Raw genomic sequence first — 21,731 nt, 5'->3', positions numbered from 1 at the left:
TTATCTGACAGAACTTGTCCTCTTATGTGATCAGCTTCCACTGGTTTTCAAACAGCTCCACTGAAACCAGAGTGAACACAAAGTTATGGATTTTTTTTCCCCTCTTTCCTTATAGTTTGTCAGTAGAGATGTTCCTGGGAACAGGTTTCCTTATAGAGCAGGTTTCAGTGGTGCTGTTCCTGCCCTTGGTGGCAGGTGCCAGCTGGGAGGGGATGCCAGTCCCTGAGAGCTTCGAACAAGAAGCACCAAGACAAGATGTTCTCTAAATATTTTCTTGCAATACTAAAAAGTATTTGGTGAGGATGTAGTGGGATCATTGTGCTCTGTGTGAATGAGCACTGTATTGCTAAATAATTCCAGTGGGTTACCACCATGACAGAATTTTTCTCTCCAGCCACAGATAAATCAGCAGCGGCCAGTTGAGTTGGGTTTGCAATGAGCTTCTGACTCTCTTTTGGCTGCTGTTTCTTTTGTTCTTTGCCCTCCCTGTAATACTGAATGCATGACCCAATTCAGTCTATGGATCAACGTTACCCAGAGTCTTGGAGAGGTGAGGAATGACTGCAGGGACAATTCTCCTTACAGGACACCTCCCATCTCAGGGAGAAGGGGAAAGGGCTCGAGGCATGCACTGCAACAGAGCAGTGTGCAGCAGGAATGCAGCTGTGTCAATAATACCTACAGAGCCAGGATTTTGCATCATCCTGAAGGAATTAAATGTCACAAAAGCTGCACAGAAAAACCTCTTCTTAAAAATTCAATGATGAGAAAGTAGACTTACATTATTAACAAAGCAGTTTTAATAGAAATGTTTAGGCTTGCATTTCAAAATTACTTACAAATAAACTTAATCACAATGCATATATTCTTTTCTTTAAAAAAAAACCATAATCATTCTAACATAATATATATTTTCTGAGTTATAAAATCCCATATAAATAGCAAATTCTTCTCAGTACACAGATTACAAGAATTCATAGAAACTGGGATGCATATCTGAAAAGAATCCTGAGTATGCATTCCACAACTGGCAGAAAATAGAACAATGCTAGAGTTGGACACAAGAACTGCTGTTGTCCCAGTATGTAATTTTCTAAAACAAACAAACAAAAAACCCACAAAAAAACCACCAACAAACAAAAAACTGAGAACTTTTTGGTTGCTCAAATGTGTTCAGCTCCCTAGACTCAGGAATGGCTCTGGATGCTCCACTCACAGATTTTTGGGAGCACCCTGTGGATTCTTCTGGTATCAAAAAAAGAAAACAGTGTCTGTCTTCAGGAGGACAGAAGCAAGGCACTTCCTTAGAGCAGGTCAGTGTGGGCTGTAAGCAGCAGTTTGGACTTACAGCCAGAAAGCAGCAAAAAGTGACTCTTGAATGATGATGTGTGGAAACAAATTTGGAAGAGGCAGCCAGTTCTTATACTCCTCAAGGCTCCCCTGATTATCCCCCAAAACAACATCAACTCCAACAAGAATGAATAAGTGGAAACTTTGCATGTTAGAAAAATCAAAGCAAAAGTTCCCCTTTTTTTAGACTGAGGTAAGCAAACAAGCAAGTTGGACTAAGAGCAAGCCATAGCAGCATTAAGATCAGAGCACTGACCCAGTTCTTTCTCTTCTCCCTTCCAAGAGAGCAGCACAAGAGAGCGACGTGCCTGGCAGCGCTCCCAGCGGTGTGACTGCATCTCCTCGGAGCGGGCAGGCTGCAGTGCTGCACGAGGACACCGGCCTCACCGTGTGTTTCATTTGGAGCTATTTTATTACAGTAGCACAATGGGGTTTCTTTCTGGTCATAATGGGAAAAAAAAGTCAATTATTCGTGGAAGAAACACAGACAATTCTGCCTGTTGTTTTCAAAGAGTAATGTAGTAATTACATATTCCTTTAAACACTGCTGTTGGATAAAAGATGATGTTTTTTCATAGGGTCACGAGCTCTGACATTACTAAACCATGAATCATAGGAACAAACTCATACATGCAAACTGCAGTAAACACACAGAGGCTTAAATTTTGCTTCTTATTAGAGTGACAACTCATAGAGATAATGAAGTAAATTAGAGCCATTTATAGTCTCCTGGCTTATTCCCAGTTTAACTGGGATCAAAACGTGGATGAACAATGTTATACTTAAGTTGAGCCATAGTTGCAGAGAGCAGAACTTCACAGGTAAACAACAAATCCATGATAGCATTTTAGAATCAGAAATTCCCAACAGTTTTCTGTCCTTTCAAATATTAAAAAGAACTTCTTTCTTCTTGGCATCCTATGAATACTCTCATGGTAATTTTCTTCCTGCTTTAGGTTAAAAACAACAGGAACAAGTTGTAAATATTGCACAGCATGTTAGGATGGAAGACTAGAAAAAAAATGGCACTTGCAGGGTGACTTTTCAGTCCAAAGAAAAGCTCTTCATTTTTTCTGCTAATTCCTGTCTCATTTCTATGTGTTTTTTCAGGTTTTGCACTTCATGGGGCAGGTTAATGTCCCACACTGATACGCAGGATTGTAACTCTGGAGAAAAAAAAAGAAAATTTGAAAACTGCAACAGAGATGAGTTATTGCATGACTAGAAATTATTTTGCTTATCTGCTTGTTCTCAATTACTCATAAATTTACCCAATGAAGCATTATCTTTAGGACCCAGAGACAAATTCCATGACACTTTGAGCTGATGCAGTTATGGGTTACAAGGTGTTTGTACTTGCACAAGTATTTGCATTCTAGTTTCTATATTTAGAGTATCCCATTTAAAAGTACTTGAAAAAAACATTTCTGGTGCCTGTTTTCCTTAGGAAACTGACCTGAGCTACAGCTAATGCCAATACTGAGGTGCCTGCTTAAATTTCATCTCTATTTTTCCAAGCAGATATACCCTAAATGCCTATGAGATTCAAACCCTATTCACTGTAAAATAAAAACTGGTTTCATAAGCTAGTGAATATACTGAAAAAAGGCCACTTCTTCAATCTCCATTCATGCAAACAACTCTTTATTCATGAAGAATTCACACTGTTTTTAGTGGAATAGGGACAACTGAGAACACTTACATGAGTTGAGGCTTACAATCTAAGGCCTCAAGGATTCTGGAGTCTCTGATTCTTCTCTGTAATTAATGTCACTCTTAAACAAAATAAAAATGCTAACAAGCCAATAAATGTTCTTACAGTTACAGGAATTGGGGATTACCACAATGTAAACCCAATGCTCTGAAGTTTGACTCATTTCAGTCAGCTCATCTACACTTGTCCTCCTTAACTTTATACTGTCATTGCCACATTTTTAGGAGTCACTGAAATTGGGATGAGATAAAGATGAAGAAGGGCATTGATCAGAGCATCAACTTTAACTGTTCTTAGAAAAATCTAAAGATGCAGATCTATCTTCTAGCACTTTGCTGTCCTAATTGTCAGGAAGCTTTTACTGATGTCTGACCGAAATCTCCCTCGCTGTAACAGAAACCTGTTAGTGCTTATCCTACCCACAGGGAATATGTAGAAGTCTTTATTCTCTTGCTCTACATTTACATATTTGAAGCCTATTATTGTGTCCTCTCTAAGCTTTATTTATATTAACCAGTATAACTCTCTGCAACATTTCCTCACAGGTTGCATTTGTCTCCTCTGGATATTCCTAACAGTCCAGATCATTCAGCAATAAATGGTTAGGCTCCTCCAGCAGAGGCCATATTAGCACCCAGCAGAGTGTAAGAATTAGCTCATGTCTTATAGACACCACTTTCATGGTGTGAGAGTGGTGTTTGCCTCATCTGCACCCATGTGACAGGGCTGATTCATGACCAGCCTCTGATCAATTCTGACCCATTTTCTGCAGCACCGCTGTTTAAGCTGGTCATTTCCTCATGCTGGTACAGCAGATCATTCTTAATAAAATAAAAGGTCTTGCATTTGTCCTTACAGAATTGTATCCTACTTCCTTCCAGACCATTAGTTCTATTTGCCAGGGTCACTTTCAGTTCTAATCCTGCCCTCCGGTGAGCTTGTCTTAGCTGTGAGTTGTCACAAAACCAAACAGTACATTCACCATTCTTTCACTCCTATCGCCATGAAAACACTGGGGATTCCTGAGCTAGCACAGACACCTCTGGAAATCCATTTGATACATTCTCCAATTAGACAATGACATTTACTCTCCAAATACAGTTTTGCAACAAATTGTATTGTATCCTTCAAACAGTGGTTTCCTCAGCTCCATTTTTGGAAGTTACTTTCAGTTTGTATGAGCCCAGATATGCAAAAGAAAACAAAAACTATTTAATAGTAGTGTTTCAATAAAATTTTGTCAAATGATGATTAACTCTTCATTCTCAGTGAGTAGTCAAGCACAATAGTGTCTCCTCCACTAATAACACAAGTTAGTAAAACACAATTTAGATACCTTTGTGATATTTGTTGTCTTCGGTGTCACTTTTGTAGCAATATCCCAAAACAAGGACGACATTCTTGAGACTCCCTTTTCCAAAGAAATAAAATATCAAATCCTAATTTCAATGTGAGTTTTGTAATTTAAGGACAGAAAGACTAAATGGCATCAAGGCATCAATGGCATCAAGAGCATAAGAGGACGGAAAGCAGACTTCAATCAATCAGACCCTTTATTCAAAATCATTAACCATGAAAAACCCAGACACAAAGACAATATAGTTCCCATCTCCATTTAATGTCAGGGTTTATCAGGGTTCCAAGGCATAAGCACAGGATCAGCTGACCAGCCTACTGAGCAAGCCCAGGAACAAAGCACCCTATTATAGAGCACAGGCAGAGGTGGAAGAGTCATAGGAAACAGATGTCACAGCAAAAGGACAGGCTGCAAGTGAAGTCAAACAGATGTCACAGCAAAAGGACAGGCTGCGAGTGCACAGCAAAACGTACCAGTTCAGTTATGAAAACAAACCAACCAAATATGACAAAAAAACTGAGTAAAAACTATGAACTAAAAGTTTTAAACTTATGATGGCATATGGGTAGGAAGTGGAAATGGGGGACAGATCATAAGAAGGTGCCTACTGAATAACGTAAAGAAAGACTTGTAAGACAGGAGTGGTTGGATCACAAAAGGATAAACAGAATGTGCCAGTGTTTCAATATCAACTTCCTGCTTATTTCCAACAAGACATGTCTATAAATGTCTTGCAAAGATAGACAGAAGCTGTCACCTGTTCTCCTGCCACAGCGGCTCCCTGTTCCTACTGGCAGCACATGAGGGTGGAGAGCCCTTGGCTTTCAGCTAGTAGAGGAATACAGGGCCCAGCCAAGGTCCCTGTGAGGAGCAGGCCAGGGAAGGAGCAGCCCCCCCGTGCAGACACCCCACTGCAGCACCATGCCTCACACTGCTTCAAGCACGGAGCCTGACGCTCCCAGGGCAAAGATGAGGAGGGGAGCAGTTCCTGGGGCATAAATAGACTGGAGTTTGGCTTAACTGTGAAAGCTGCAGCTGGGAAGTTTTTTAACATGCCCCGGGACCTCAGCAAGGTAGAGAGAGAGAGGTTCTTCCTGCCCCAAGGAGGTCAGCACTGTATTCTCCTCTGAGAGTGATGTAAATCTGGTTATAGTAGATTAGGGATGGTGGGAAACATACACATGCTCCATGCTCAGATTTTTCATAAATTCAATTTTTTTCTATAGCCAGTCCTATCCATACTCCTTACAAAAGTGATTGGAACTAATGTATAATGTTTCTTATTTAGACCTAGGTCCTGTCTTACCATATAGAAATCTAAATTTGCACTTGCAAAATAAACTACAGATTTACATCTAAATTATTCTCTATGGTAAGTCTCATGCCTATTGAACAGCAATGTGTTAGGTGACAGAGTTGGAAAATGACATTGTATTTCCATATTCATACATGAAGTACAGATAAAATTCATATCTCGAAGTCTGGCAATCTCTTTTTCCTGAAATATTTACCTCTGCTTGACATTGCATGTTTTAACCTTAAATGAAACTATTTCACACAAATATTATAAAAAATATTTCCCTCCATCTTCTCTTATTTCATATAAGCAATGTGGTACTGCTGAAAAACTGCTCAGCACCCTCAGTGCCATTTTCAGAGATGCCAGTAGAAATCAAGTCCTTGAATTTAGGGAAAAAACCCCTAGCCCTTATAAATAATTTCTGTAAAAAGATGATCAAAAGAAAAAAACTACACATCAAACTGCATATATCAATCTTATTTGCTGTTCTTGAGATTTGTGCAAATGCAGCTAAACTCCTCAATATTAATTTTTCTATAAATAAAATTTTGATGAAAAATGATGTGACTGAGCCTCAAGGCTTTTTAAATCACACTTTTCTATACAATGTATTTTCCCAATCAATGACTGCAGCAAGGCAAAAATTGTTGTGTTTTCATAGCAACTATTCTTTACAAAATGCTGAAAATAACTAATGTCCCTTTATGATACTAACATTGTAGCTATCAGGACTAGATGGAATGATAATGCTGTGCTATAGCTGCCACCATTAACAGCTGGGCTCTGACCAGACAGTAACACTTGCTGTTTCAGGCAAAGGAAAGTCAGAGGAAGGTGAGGTATGTTTGACTCATACAATGTTGCCAGCACTATGACCTGCCTGCAGTCTATGGATTTTTCTGTTGCTGGAAAGGAAGGAACAGCCTGCAGAATAAGTTCCTGATGGTAAGGAGAAAACATCCACAGCCTGCAACAGTGATATTTGTGAGCAGAATTATAGTGTGCTGCTGAATTCACAACAGCTTCAGTGTTCAGGTGTTTTTTTTTTGGAAAGCAAATGCACTTTAAATAACACTGACAGGGAAACTCCAGAATTTTTTCCAAAACACAGTGGAAATAAATGGGAATACACATATTGTGCCACAAAGTACTTTTTGAACTAATGTGTATTTTGACTGTGTTCACCACAGCAGTACCACAAACTTGAGTTTACATGGTCTTTATTACTTTTGGGAAAGGTGCAGGACAGTGCACAGGTGAAGGAAGTTTCGACAGCGAAGGAGTGTCCCTTCCTCAGCTGCATTCCTGTGGCTGTTGGTGGTCACCACTGAAACCTCACAACTCCTGTCTGCCTACAGCAGTTCAAAACAACTGTCCCTGATGACAGCAGCAGCATATCTGTACAAATCCACACCCCAAGTCCAGGTGTGCAGCACTTTACCAGCTCTCCTGTGATCTGCCTGTGACCCAAATCTAAAAGAACTGTTCCTGAATGAGGATGAGAGAAGAAAACTAGCCAATAAGCAATGAAAAGAAGCCAATAAGCAAAAGAAAAATTATTAAAATCCAATATAGTCTACAGAGAGAAAAGGCAGAAGCGTAACACTTGAGATGGAGAAAGAAAGAAGGCAGACACATGTAAGAGAAGACAGAATGACACGTGACAGAGGATGGTGAGAGCTCTGCTGAAGCACAGCACAGGGATGCAGGTAAGGTGGGGAGTTCATGTGCAGACCAGTGACAAGCCAAGGAAGAGCTGCTGACTTATGTGGGCACAGGTATTCAGCCTACTGGTGTTCAGTTTACACCCTAGAGTCTGACACTGATGGAAGATGACAGCCGTGGAGTAGAATGAATGAACAAATCCTGGATAATGCTAATCTCTTCCTGGAACACCACAACAAGCAGTACAGAGCAAACCTAAACTTAGCAGTGATTTTAAAGTACTCATCACTTGAAGGTTTTACTTACCCAGCTGAGCTGTTATCATGACTCGAATAGAATCACAGAACTTGTCTATAACTCGTACAGGACGACGCGTTGACAAATCAAGCAGCAAGATATGTCCTCCTCCTGTCCCTATCCACAGTGCAGTATTTTTCTGCAGACAAATGGTCTTCACTCTTCCAGAATAAGCCAGTTTGTGTTTTGATTCCTTATTTAATTTTTCCACTTTGTTCCTATAAGTATGGAAAGAATTTGCATTGAATTTGGTGGCACCCTATTCTGCACCTACTAAAACTACACTCTGAATACCAGACTTTTAAGCAATCATTCACCAAGCCAAACACAAAATTCTCATGCAAACAAACTGGGATGAAAACTATTGGACTCCAAAGAGCTATCTGGTCTGCTTCAGAAGACCTTTAAAAGGAAGGCAGGAACACTCTCAGTTCTCCCCCAATCTGCAAGAGGTTAATGTCACAGCAAAGCACAAAGAGCACACCTACACCTGCTCCTAACCTCACCATAAAAAAGAAATGGATGTGGCATGCTAAGGCAGAGGAACAAAAATGCAAATGAAAAAGTTGTCACAGTTAATAAAAATCTAATTTCCTACTGAATTTCTGCACTGAAAAGACATTCTTGTTCAGGGGATGCAGGAAGTAACTGGATTAGCCTTAGCACCTAAAGGACAGCAAAAGACTTTCTTCTTTCTCGAGCTAAATGAGCCTTCATGACATCATAGAGAAATTGGGAAACACAGTAAGGGTCTTTAAAAAGTGGGATTCTGCATGGAATATTCTGAAGTTCTGGACCAAAAGAGAGGATAGGAAATCCACACTTGCCCAACAAACTGGACAAATGCCTTACTTCTGGCAGGTTAGGGTACCATGCTAGAGAAAGCAATCTGATATTCCTCTTCCTATCCACCAGGCCAAAAATCTGAAATAAACCACTTACTTAAGAAAATGTGCACAGTCAATTAATTCAGAAAGTTTTTCTGTCTTCTTGTCCCAGATTTCCACAAAATGGCTGTTTTTCTTTGCCAAGTAGATGGATTTGTCTATTGCTATTGAAATAATGTTTGCATCACTGTAAGCATTATGACAGAACCTAAAAGAGAGAAGAATTCCAGTCAGATACATAGAAAATACCTAGTAGAAAAACTTCACTACTTCGAGTGGGATTTGCTTCCTTTGACTCTTGCAGAATCATTCAGCCTTAAAATCAAATTAGGCTAAGATACAATTGAAAGACTTTGCTTTTATCTTCCTACAGTTCAACATAAATTCTCACAGTAACAGAGTTAGGCTGTTGACATCCTTGGAGGCACATTAATGCTCAGTCTATTAATAAATCTTTCTCATCAAACACTGTTTTCCCTGCTCAGGAAAAACTCCCCTTAATTTCAGAGTAGGATTTGTCCATGTGAGAATTACATGAAACACTCCCAAACCCTCAGTCAATAATTTCTAAATAGTGAGAAGTCAGCAATCAGATGTGATTAAACATATATAGGGCAAAGATATGCACACATATCATACTGACAAACATGGAAGGACAAATACAGTGATAAATATGTATGTGTAATTCCAAATAAAGTAAACAGGGCCTGGACTAGACCAACTGGAGATGAAAACTGATCAGTTGTCTAGATATTGACTTCATCAATCCTTTATGGAGTAAAAATGTATTTCCTTGCTTAAAAGCAGCAACAAATACTTTCAATATTACACACTGATACTCCATCTGCATTATGGGAAGAAAAGAACAGAAACAAGCAAACTCAAAGAACAAGCTCTAGAACAAGACATTACATCAAAGTACTGTCAGAAACCTTTGGTGAAAACAAATGAGCCAAATAACATCACTCATAAAAATCAAAAACTTACAGTTGACTTGTCTTTGTTTCAATGAGCTTTTGAACAGAGAAGTCACTGGTTAAAGCAATGATTTTTGTTCCACAGCCTCCCCAGATTACATTTCTTTCAGATAAGCATGAGGATTCATTTAAGCACATCAGGGGTGTGCTAACATTTCCTATAGTCAGTATCTTCAAAGGTGTAGCACCCTTACACTGCAAGAAAAAATATATTTTGTATTAGAAACAAGGAGGATGCAGACTCTCAGAATGCTGTTAAAACAAGGCCACACAGCCTGGTGAATTAAATTTACTCATCCAGATTTTCTGATGGTCCAGAACATTTCCAGAACATTACTGACTGAAAAGCACCACATTCCCATTATAGATGTCCCATAGGAGACAGCCTGAGAGCAGAAACAGGCCAGAGCAGGGACTGACAATTTCTGCAACCCCTGGCACAATTCAAGGACTGGCTGGCAAGGTATATCTATGTCTTTGAAGACATCCTACACTGGACCATATTCTAATTCTGAAATGCACTGCAACTCCATAACTGCTCGAAATGCATGGTCAGGAACTAAACCTTCAGGTGCCAGATGATATAAACAGCTCCCAGCATTTCTTCATCTGTTCTCTGAGCAGAACTCTGACCTACAGGAAACCTAAGCAATATTTTAGTTTTGAACATAGCTGTTATACAAAAATTTACTAAATGAGAGGGAAAAGGAGCTATTACAGCAATAAATAATATTCTGTTAGAATATTCTTAACAACAACCAGTAATGTCAGTCTCTAGACAGTTTGCCAGGCCTTTCAAAGGAATCTTCCACCTCTTAACTCTTTTATTTATAGCAGTTATTGTAAAGTGTGCAGTTCCTCTCAGACTGCAATAGAAAATTATTTTTAGTTTTAGAGAAGCAATTAATTTTAGTTTTAGAGAAGCAATTAAAAATAAGTGGCATGAAATAAAGCTACTATTGGTAGCTGCTTTAGATATTACTGACTGATAACACTGTAGAACAGACAGCAAAGTTGTCTACCTTTACTGCTCTGTCTTCAAAAACTGCCAGTTTGCCATCAGCTGTGCCTACCAAGAAGAAATTCTTCTGTTTGCTGAAATAAAAGAAAATAATTAATTTTAGAAGTGCCTTAATCAGGTAAGAAAAATTAAAATGAGAAGTCTCTAGTATTTCAAGTATTCAATTAAACACTAAAAGCAAACACAACCCCTGTGATCATGAATGTAGTCCCGAGTTGCACTGGGTGCAAAATTAAGTGGAAATGCAGGCAAACTAAGCAGTTGTCAGAACAAAAGTGCAGTGTGTACAGACGTCATTTTCTGAACACCTCAGTTTAGCAGTATTTTCAAAATGTAACCCAAAACATTTAAAATTCATTTATACCTTTGCTTTGAAAGAGAATTACAGTATAAACAAGTGATAGAATCTGACATTTTCTGCAGACGATGCCTTCTTGTTTCATCTTCTGTGTTAACTGCCCACAGAGAACCAGACTGGGTTCCTGCTACAATCCAGTTTTCTTTCTCAGTAGGAAGAGTCACTAAGGCCAAACTTATAATTTTACTGTCTGCAATATCCTGAGTCAGAAAAGAAGAAGAAAAACAACTTGGTCATTATTTCAGTAATGGTAAATGCTAGAAATTACTGATGATAAAAATATAGCAAAATCTTCTTGGATTCTGGACAAACCCTTGGCCTAACTTCCTCTTTAAGAAATCTAATTCCCTATTAGCAGAATACATTATCAACTGGGCCACCTATCTTCCAAGTGCTGGGAAGGACGCCTCAAACAGTACACAGGAAAATCTCTCAGCTGAATGCTGACAAAAAAAATTACTCTTTTATTTATTTAGAATTTTAAAAAATGGAACTCTTGCAGTACTAATTGCTAACAATGAAAATAGTGGCCTAATATTTCTTTTTCTCATTTTATTTTTAGAAAAACAACCCATATAATTTATACCAAAGCTACCAATTCAGATGTGTCATGGTCAACAGATGGCAGATGGAAATAGAACTGAAACAACTTTGATGATGAATCATGCTCAGTTCTGGCACACATGTTCATCACAGCACATCAGTCCTGGGTAAAACCTTTCCCCTTTGCTGATGGGATAGGAACTGAGATGTAAAAAATCAAATGAAAATAACTGGAGGGCATCACCAAAGTGGCACAAGATGGCATTTGTGGGAAAAGAGAAGTTGTTAACAGACAAACTGGATTGTAAAAAGGAGGTAAAGATATGAAGGTCTGCCTAACTATTAACTCCTTTCTGTAGTCTCCATGCTAGAAATAGTTTCCATCTCAGTAGAAGAAAGTAATCCAGTAGTAGAAAGACAGTATTATGAGAAAGTTCAGGCTGGATAGCAGGAAGAGAGTAAAAAGCAACTGCTTTTCTGCTTCATTTCATGGATACAGTGATGACTCACTTATGAGCAGTCTTTCTTCTCTCAAAGCTTAGCTTTCCAGAAGTAATATCCTGCTGTAAAAATGCAATTAATTTTTCTGAAATATATCTGTCTGCCAGAAAAAATAGAATAAATGTCAACTTTCCCACATACCTCACAAGTATGTCCATCTGTGTTTAGGTTAACAAATGAAAGTTGTGCCTTTTCTGTGTTCCCATTGCCTATCCAGACTCCTGCCTTCTTGCAGCTTTGATTGGCAGCCACCATGCACTCTGCTGTAGATGTGCTAGGTATGGAGACATATCTCATCAAACAGATAAGCTCTGCAGAATTCAGGATCTCATAAACCTATAAGGAAAGCCACAGCATGCCCATGGTGACAACAATGGCTTGTACAGCGATAAATAACAAACAACAGATAGCAGCATTTTTTAGATTTAGACACAGTATCTCAGCAGCTCTGGTCATTTGTACTGCCACAGAACAGAGTGTAACTGCACTGATACTATTTAACAAAGGCTTTTTGCATACTCAGTAAAGACCAAGAAGTAATCTGATTTCTGTTTCATTCCAATTGCAACACAGCAACACAAGGGAAAATAGCAAGCTAGAACATGTGCTTGGTAGATCTCAATGGAACAGTTTATTCTGGAAGGTGAGAGCAGGCAATATTTCATGGCAGTTTCCATTCCAGAAAAGAACAAGAGAAAGAAACCTGTGCTTCTCATTAACTTAATGTCTGATTCATTTTCAGAAACCACAACTTTGTACTGCCATCTATCATAAAAAAGCAAATAATCTAAGTAATACCTGGCAAGATGTTGGACGTTCCTGAGGGTTTTCCTTCAAACACTTTTTAATTAAGTTTTCAACTTCAGGCCAGGGGGAACACCCATATTCTTTGACAGGATCTAGAATGTGAAATTACATAACTTATTAACCAGCATTTACCATAGTTCTAACTAACCTTATTTTTAGAATTCATCTAACTTCTTACTGAGCTGCTCTAGGAAATATCACATTCTTAGGTAAAATGTCAGCATGAACAGCTTGGAATTGCTCATCTGTCATTATAGGCTAGAGCATGAAATGCTAGAACTAGAGTCCTTTTAATTAATAGCAGTTAAAGGAAATGGATTTGGCTTTATCTTTTTCTTTGATGTCCCTGTGCCTGGGACTGAACTGCAGATATACATGGGCTGTGTTTCCATTAATGCTGACCATTCAAGGCTATGGCACTTCAGTCAACAGTCTCTCAAATTCCTGTAAACACTATTTTCCACATTTATTCTTCTGAGTATATGGAATACAGATGAACTTCCAATAAAAGATACAGCAAATAGATAAGCAACTCCATATAACATTTAAAAGATATGGAAGTTGAAATTCCCACTTAGTGCTTGGAATATGTATCTTATGACAATAGCTGCTGAACTCTCTGAGAATAAATCATTCATGATAGTGCCTGTATTGCTTTTCCTTTTAGTTTACCATAATCCACAGCAAATATTCCAGTCCTACCTCAGACAGGGGTAACATTAGTGATGAATACCTGCAAATGAACATATTCAGTGCAGCAAAAGACAGGCACTGTTTGCTTGTGAGATCAGCCAGCCCCTCTTTTGGTGGAAATATACAAACTATGAGCACAGGTGGAAGGAACTGTACTATCTCCAGAAACTAATACTTCAATTATTCCACAGGGCTTATATTACAGTCAGTATAGCTGCATTTGAGAGATACTTAGTCATCAGTTCCTGGATATCCTCTTCAGGAAGGGGGCGGAATCTGAGCTTAGAACTGGACTGTTCTCCTCAAGGAGCAGAAAATGTATGAACACTCTGTCTGTCAAAATGGAGAAGCTATGCCAGACTGAGTGATGCTGATCTTTCCTAAATGGAGCAAAACATTCCTCAAAGAATGTTTCATGAGTATACCCACTATTGCTGGGCAATAAATAAGAACACCAGACATTCAGCTTGTAGTGCTATAAAAATTCAACAGCTCTCAACACTGGCAGAAGTTGCCCAAGTTATGTTGTCCTGAGTTATATTGTCCAGATGATTACATCATGTCCAGCCTGACAGCCTGTTTAATCTTTCTTCCAGCAGCCAATAATTACATATTGCAATGCAGAAGAAATATGAAGAATGTTGTATTTTTCTAAGTGTCTGATCACTGTTAGATACAACATAACTCATAAGACATGCTATTTCTGGAGTAGCAGGACAAAAGCTAAAACTTTTAGAGACAAGGCATACCTGGTAATTTTCCTTGTATTGCTAATTCATCAAATTCATTTGGAAACTTCAAGCCTTCCATTATTCTACCTCCTCCTGTTAAAATGTCATAAAGCAGCAAGCCAAATGAATAAACATCAGCTTGTTGATTGTAAATAACATTTCCTCTGGCAACCTCTGGCGCTCGAAATCCTGCAAATAAATCATTGATTAATAAGTATGCTTCATGTCAAGATGAAGCCATATTTGTACTTTAAAAAGTAAACAATTATTGATAAAAATGGCACAGGAAGTCCAAGGGAAAACATCAAACTATTTCTGGGCTGGCAATAGCTTGTATTTGGCAGATGTCCAAGAATATCAGCAGTAAGTATAAAAGAAGGGGACAGTACATCAGTTACAGGGCTCCTGCCCCTTTTAATGTAAAATAATTACTTTATCAATGAATGTTGAAAATCAAGGGCAAGTCTGCTGGCTTTATTGATGGTCTAACATTTAACACTTGAAGTGGCACTCCCAACCACAATTCAATAGACTTAAAGGAACTTTTCAAAGTGATTTTGGAGTTGTTAGGACTTTAGAATGGATGCTAATAGGTTCTCTCTAAAGTTGAGGAAGAGTGAAGATATTTATTGCCTTAAAAAAAATTAAGACTTATGTACAATTTACTGGAAATTAAAGCAAAAAATTTTAGCAGTATAATTTCAATATCACAATAACCATATTAAAATCAGACAACAAAAAATTATTATGAATGCATGTAATTTAATTTCTTCTTTTTAAACCTTTAATATACTCCTTAATTCTTCTAAAAGGTGTTAAAGCATGAACAGGAGGAATGGCCAAGAGGTATAAATCTGGCATCACAACTTGCAACATGATTAGGACTACTTCTTGTGATTTTTGACTAGAATATAGATTTGAGTTACTTCTTACAGACTACATTAAAAATATATCAGCTATTTTTGGACATAATGGACTTTAAATCAAATCCTATTTCCATACCTGGTGTGCCTTCTGAGGTTTTTATTCCCATTCGGCAGCAATACTGGGCAATGCCATAGTCAGCTATTTTTGCAATAACAGCTGAATTGGGATATAAGGTAAAGAGCAACACATTGTGAGGCTTTAAATCACGGTAGATGATCATTGCTGAATGCAGGTACCTAGTAATCAAAAAATATTTACTGAAAGCATTCACAAGTTACGGATGCATCTGTAGACACACACTGAGTGCATTAGTCTTGTAACAGTACATTGTGCTTTCAAACATGAAATATTGTGTTAAAAATGTCAAACATCAACAACAAGACATAGCCTTTCTGGATAATGATTTTAGAATTGTTCTGAAATACTATTTACTGTTTACTACTTTACTATTGACATCGCAGTATTTTAGTATCAATTTTTATCTGAAGAGTCACTGATAGTTTGAAAAATGCATCTTAGAACCTTAAGCTTAACCCTCTTGCAGGTTTTATCATTTTAAAGTCCCACTGCAAAGAGGTGAGGTGATTAAATGACTTTCAGAACTTGAAAAATGCACTAAATTAATTTCTTTGACTTTTCAGTAAGAAATCAACAGCCACATGGAAACTGCATCCAGAGTCTTCCAATTTCTCTACTTATATGAGCATCACTTGTTAGCAGGAAAAGAACAGGTAATGAAAGTTCACGTTATATATCAGTAAATCAACCATGAAAATACAAGCATTTGTCTGACCCAGGAAATATTCTGCTTGAGATGTGAGAGAACAGAAGCTTTTCATTAGCAGTATATCATCTTTATCCTGTTTTGCAGCAATGCAGAAGTCACATTTACCTTAAGCCATCTGCTACATGTAGAGCTATCCTGTGCTGAAGTGTTCTAGTTAAACTTGCATTGTCCTGTTGAAGCAAACGATCAAGAGATCCTTTGAGGGCCAATTCCATCACCAGCATCCGGGGACGGATTGCAGCAGCCAGCAAAGACACCAAACTGGGGTGGTGGAGGTGACAAAGCACTGCAAGCTCCTGTAAATTGTTAAATCAGGTGAAATAGTGCAAAAAGCATAATCTCTACATCTGAAGTAAACTGAGGAATGTTTTGGAGCGAGGCTTGCAATTTACTTAAACTTTTAAAATTCATTCCTAGGGCTGGTATTCCAAGAGCAGCACTACAGAAAAAAAGGCAGGATTTCTTACTTGTCTTAGGAGCCTGAGGGAAGTATGTTTGTTGAAAATCTTTACAGCGACCTCTTCACCACCATAGGATGCACGGTACACAGATCCAAAGCCACCATCACCTTTTGAACAATAACATTGAAGAGTGTTATTAAAAAAGGGATAACAACCATTTCTCAAAAATAATAGCTGAAAGGGTTCAGTTTTAAAATATGTGGATCATCTACTGTGTTAAGATTCATGATCAGTAAACTAAACACATGAAAACCAGTGTCATAGTGCACAAATTAATGGAAAATTCAGAACTCAATAACCTGAAATTCAGAATACCTTAAAATAATACATTTCTTCAGAAAATAAATCTCTAAAATGCTTTTCATATGTTGCAGAACTGACTTCAATAGATTTGTTTACATAATCTCTATAAAAAAACCCCACCCTACAAAATAATGCTTACCCAAGAGAAATTCAGGAGCTTCATCAAATTCCAGGTCATCACTGTTCAACATAATATTTCTAGGCAAATCAGCCAGTATCAGATCAGGAGCAATCTGAGCAATTGGAATGGTCTGTCTTGGCTGATCTGGATTTACCAAAAGGTCACCTAAGAAAAACAAAAGGGAAAATGAAAAAGAAAAAAAAAGATAATCAGTGAAAAAGCACTGAAAGGCATGAGGACCTCTGAAAATGCATAAGATCAATGTGCCTAAAATAAGATTAATATATGTGCTTATATATATACATATATGTCATATGCATGCACACAGACATACATACTAATTAAGTTTACCATTCAAAATCTTGGCTCTTACATGTTTAAGTATTTTCAAGGTTCTTTTTATGTACCTATCAAATGTGAAAAAAATGGCTGCAATGTAACACTAACCAAGACATCATTTTTCTGTCTGTAAAAAGAAAGAATGCTGTTAGTATGTAGAACGCCACACTGAATATTGTCTTTTAAATTACTGTGCTATGTGATCCAACCAAGGGATCAAATATCAATTTAACTATCTGCTGGATTCAGTTCCAAGATGGAAGCTGCATTATCAGTATTATGACAAAATGATTTTTTGAATTATTGCTATTTTTATATAACTACACAGAGTGGATGCAATCTGTCTCCTATTTTTATATATACTAGACAGCTCTGACATAAAAAAAACCCAAGCTGCTTCTGACTTACACTGTAATTTTTTCTTATGGAAATGAAACATTTTTAAATAATATGACATACCCAGATGTTATCAAGGGGATGTTGCATAGTATTTGTGTAAATACAAGTGTACCTCTATATACCTCAAATGGCATAAATATATACCTTCTTCAGCCTTCCTAAGCAAGTCATCAAGTAGTATTTTTTGGTGTTCTTCACCATCTTGAAAGCTGTATAGAGCCCATTTCTTCAACAGTGTTTCCCCTTCACCACAAACATCGATTTCCAACAAACCTGGAAACCATTCTTCCATAAGAGAATCTATGTGATCCACAACTTGCCCCAAAAGGATGCACCCTTTAAGAAACAAAAAGAGGGAAATTACAGACCCAGTCTGCCGTACTTTTAATTGCAAAGACAAATTCCATATTCCAAAGGCAAAAGCACAACAAACCAAAATGCCAAGCTGCAATCAAACTGGAGCAAAATTCAGGCTCAGGAATAATTAACCTTTTCTGCAAGAAGGTGCTGTAATTTTCAAAAAACTGTCTGGGTTGTTGTCAAATACTGCTGATTCCACTAGACAATAAGCTTCAGGAGACCAGTTCAAGTAGATGCCTTGTCTCCAGTACATTCTGTTAGGACGAAGAGCTCGCTCTAGAAAACACAAAATTAGATTAAAAGTCTGATCTCTAATATGAATGTCAATTTAAAAATATTCAGAATAATTCATGGTACTTTGAATATATAATTATGATTGTAGGGTTACACTTACCCAAATAACAAACAAAATAAAGGCTACAACCTTGCAGGCAGCACAGCCCCACAAAAACTAAATATATGTCAACTTGTGTTCAGTTCTGGAAGGAATTACAGAAATGCTTAGGTACGGTCAGGTTCAAGCACAGAATATCTCAGGCAAAATATGAAAAAAAGCTGTGATTTAAATTTTTCCTGTCACACACTGATGAAATAGAAGGATGCGACTGGAATTCGATGCTCAGAAGAAACTCAAATGCCAAGAAATCAGGCATTTACAAGTGATATTTGTAGAGTGTTCCCATATGAAAGCATGGAATTCTTGGGGAAAAAAGTAAAAACATATCCCCTCTTTCTGATAAAAGCAAAGCTTTGAGACTTAAATAAAGGAAGAATTAATGAACCTGAAGAAAAGCAGTTTGTTTTTCTGTGTGGAAGACATATCCCTTCCTGTACTCTTTGTGAAAGCAAATAGCAGTAAACATAAGGATTTCCCCTATCTCTAGCATGTGAAGGAGAGAAATGGATCACTTACAACCTTTACTTTCTTACACACAACTGCAAGATCAGGCACTATCTGCTCCTGGATACTTCTAAATTGCAAAAATGACCACTGTCTTTTTCTTACACTTGTGAAGTGTTTAGCTAAAGCAAAACAGTGTTGGGGACTAAAGCTTTAACATGCAAGCGTTGTCATTCAAGGCAAACTTGCACACTATTCCTTTTGAAGATAAAGATTTGTACCTCTTCCTGATAGCATGTAAGGAGATATCTCAAGCAACCTGTTGATGAGCCTGGACCAAAATCCCATAGGAAAGTATGGCATCTCATAAAGCCTGATGATAATTTCTGAATTTTCACAGTGGGGAAGCTCTATAACAGGTCTGTGATCAGACAAGCTGAAAGAAGAAAAATATTTGATGATGTAATATATCTGAGTTTATGACATATATTATTTATCATGTAAAATGCATGATTTATTAATGTATGCATGATTCAGATGGTCAGGGAGTTAACAGTGTGTTTATTATGCTTGCTTGTGTCAAAGTGAAGTTCTGACTGTAATTTACACCCAACAGTACCTCACTAATGGATCATTAGATATTTAATGCAAATATGAGAAAAATCTGAGACATACATAAGATATTCAGATAAAATCTTCCTATCTCAGGACTTTGAAGGACATAAAAATCCTAATCAGTGCAGCCATGCAACACTCTCTCCACTAGGCAACACAAACATTACTAAACACATTAGGGAAATCTGTAACTGAGGCAGAGAAACTGAGTTATCTGCCTCAGATAAAACAAAACTACCACATTCAAAGTCGTAACACTTTTTTTGTCACCACATTTAGTATGTACACTTTTTGAAGGAGATAGCCTCTGAGTAACTTGTCAGTGGTTCTCACTTCATGCAAATAAGTTACGGAAATGTTTTGCTATCTTTTAAATTTCAGTAAATATCTGTAATGCTGGCACAGTGCTCTGAAGCTAAATTATAACCTTCTTGCTGTAGTCTTGAAGCATGGTAACTATAAAAGAAGTACTATCCTCATAAAGTGTTCTATCATTTATAGTTTCCATTTACCCACCATGTTGATACAATGTAAGCTTTATCTCATGCTTTCATGTACCAAACTGCTCTGATGATCAGGGAAACTAGTTAGCCTGATGGGAGGTTTCAATTTTGATCTATCTCTGGGGCTGATATTTGTGGGTTTAGCTCCTTGCTTACCTGCTTGGGATTAGTAGTTGGTCTTCTCCTAATGGCAAAGCAATCTGAAACTTTTCCAGAAGCTTGAAGTATTGTGACATATAGATTTTAGGAAACTTGCTCTTTTTCAAAAGGAATTTTTCCACATCTGAACGCTTCACAATTCCCTTAGGGTATTTAGAAGAGCCTTCCACTTTCACCATCAGAATCTTTTAAAAAAAGTGAAACAATTTCAGGCGTACATTCATCATTGGATGAAAGTTTCAGAGGTTAGAAAATCTGAATATATATAATAAATCTTGAGAGTGTTTCTAGATCAACATTTCAATGATGGTCTCCCTTTAACAGTCAGTCTGCTGCTCTCCCATTCCAACTTCATATCCACTCACTTGTCTCTGCCATCTGTGCCTAGCATACAATTACAACTTCCCCCCATTCTTACAGCCTTTAGCCCAAAGTTCCAGCTTTCACCCCAACCTGTGGCAACATATTGCAGGGTTACCTTGCATCCATGGGGTTTTTCTGTTCTACATGTATTCTTGTGTCTGTTGCAGTTTAAATGATACAGGACATTACAATTTAAGAACAGACAAGCAATAACACAGTTGTTCAGAAAGCAACAGAAACAGAAAGAACCAGGTTAAAAAAATATGGTCCTTGAGAAAATTCTAGATCATGAAACAAAAAAGAAGTGGTGAAGAAGGAACATTGATGAGTTACAGTGGCTTTAGACAGGGGAAAATATACCATAAATGCATACACAAAAAGTGTTGAGTCTGACCTGTGCCATGATTTTACACAGCCACTTTGGATCTACGAAATACAGATCTCTTAGCTGCAGTGCTGGGTCTTGGAAATGAAGGAGAACACCTGCAAAAGAATACTGTAATTAGCAATGCGTTGCTCAAGATCAATATTAAGCAAAGTAAGCACTCCACTCTGGGCTGTTTTTATTATATAACTTGACAGAAACAATTTAAATAATAAATACAGCGATATTGGTGTCAATATCTCAGAACAGCAGAGTGCAAGCACAGCATGCTCAGCTTTACCTTTATTTTCAGAATTTTCGGTAGATTTTTAATCTGACTTGCTTTTTTACTAAGATCTGTGTGGTTTATTATTTAATCTTAGGAAATCAGTACTGCACTGAGATAAGCTGTTACATGTGTTCCTCTAACCCCTATTCTATCGAGTGATTGGAGCAATTGCATCTTTCTTCAGCAACTGTGCTGCCTAACCAGCAGCAGAATGTTTTCAAGGAGGGGTAAAAGAGAGGAAGAGATATAAACTGTTACAGTACTGATCCTTCATGTCATGGAATTCCCTTCCTAATAATGTGGTTTAACAAACTGATGTTAGCCAAGCTTAGACACCTCAGCTTACCATTTTGTGAAATGGTACCTTGTGAAAGATGTAAAATCATGTACAGATCTGTCAGCTGCAGATTTACAACAAAGTGCTAACAAACATACTTTGAAGAGAATATTTTACCTGATTCATTCAGAAAGTGAATTGCATGAGGGAGTTCATTTTCATCCAGCTGTAACTGGCCTTCTTGTACCAGTTCCAGCAAGCGTTTCTGATCAATTACAGGAAATTCCACTGGGACGTTTCTACGTTCCAGCAAAATTCTCTTTTCCAGCTCCAGGTAGCTGTCAGGAATTAGCTGACCAACCACTGGCTGATCTCTGATCTGTAAAATTATGAATAATAATCTTAAATGTATTAATTTATTC

At 37.7% G+C, this 21,731-nt stretch overlaps 1 protein-coding gene across 1 annotated transcript in view; it reads right to left on the bottom strand.

Moving 5' to 3' along the window:
• Positions 1-782: 782 nt before the first annotated feature.
• Positions 783-21,731, bottom strand: part of LRRK2 (leucine rich repeat kinase 2) — a 64,141-nt gene continuing 43,192 nt past the window's right edge. Inside the window, exons 32-51 of the mRNA XM_059847329.1 lie at positions 21,487-21,688; positions 20,774-20,862; positions 20,014-20,201; positions 19,021-19,175; positions 18,028-18,174; positions 17,683-17,874; positions 16,819-16,965; positions 16,383-16,483; positions 16,021-16,211; positions 15,204-15,364; positions 14,220-14,390; positions 12,769-12,869; positions 12,112-12,306; positions 10,933-11,126; positions 10,570-10,642; positions 9,558-9,742; positions 8,626-8,778; positions 7,693-7,901; positions 4,401-4,475; positions 783-2,516 (exon numbers count right to left, since the gene is read on the bottom strand). Of these exons, the coding sequence (XP_059703312.1) occupies positions 2,395-2,516; positions 4,401-4,475; positions 7,693-7,901; positions 8,626-8,778; positions 9,558-9,742; positions 10,570-10,642; positions 10,933-11,126; positions 12,112-12,306; positions 12,769-12,869; positions 14,220-14,390; positions 15,204-15,364; positions 16,021-16,211; positions 16,383-16,483; positions 16,819-16,965; positions 17,683-17,874; positions 18,028-18,174; positions 19,021-19,175; positions 20,014-20,201; positions 20,774-20,862; positions 21,487-21,688 (3,051 nt within the window). The 3' untranslated portion in view covers positions 783-2,394. The remainder of the gene's footprint in view (positions 2,517-4,400; positions 4,476-7,692; positions 7,902-8,625; positions 8,779-9,557; positions 9,743-10,569; positions 10,643-10,932; positions 11,127-12,111; positions 12,307-12,768; positions 12,870-14,219; positions 14,391-15,203; positions 15,365-16,020; positions 16,212-16,382; positions 16,484-16,818; positions 16,966-17,682; positions 17,875-18,027; positions 18,175-19,020; positions 19,176-20,013; positions 20,202-20,773; positions 20,863-21,486; positions 21,689-21,731) is intronic.

The sequence above is a fragment of the Haemorhous mexicanus genome, chromosome 5 (assembly GCF_027477595.1).
Source record: "Haemorhous mexicanus isolate bHaeMex1 chromosome 5, bHaeMex1.pri, whole genome shotgun sequence".
NCBI lineage: Eukaryota > Metazoa > Chordata > Aves > Passeriformes > Fringillidae > Haemorhous > Haemorhous mexicanus.
This window is presented reverse-complemented; position numbering and strand designations above follow the sequence as displayed.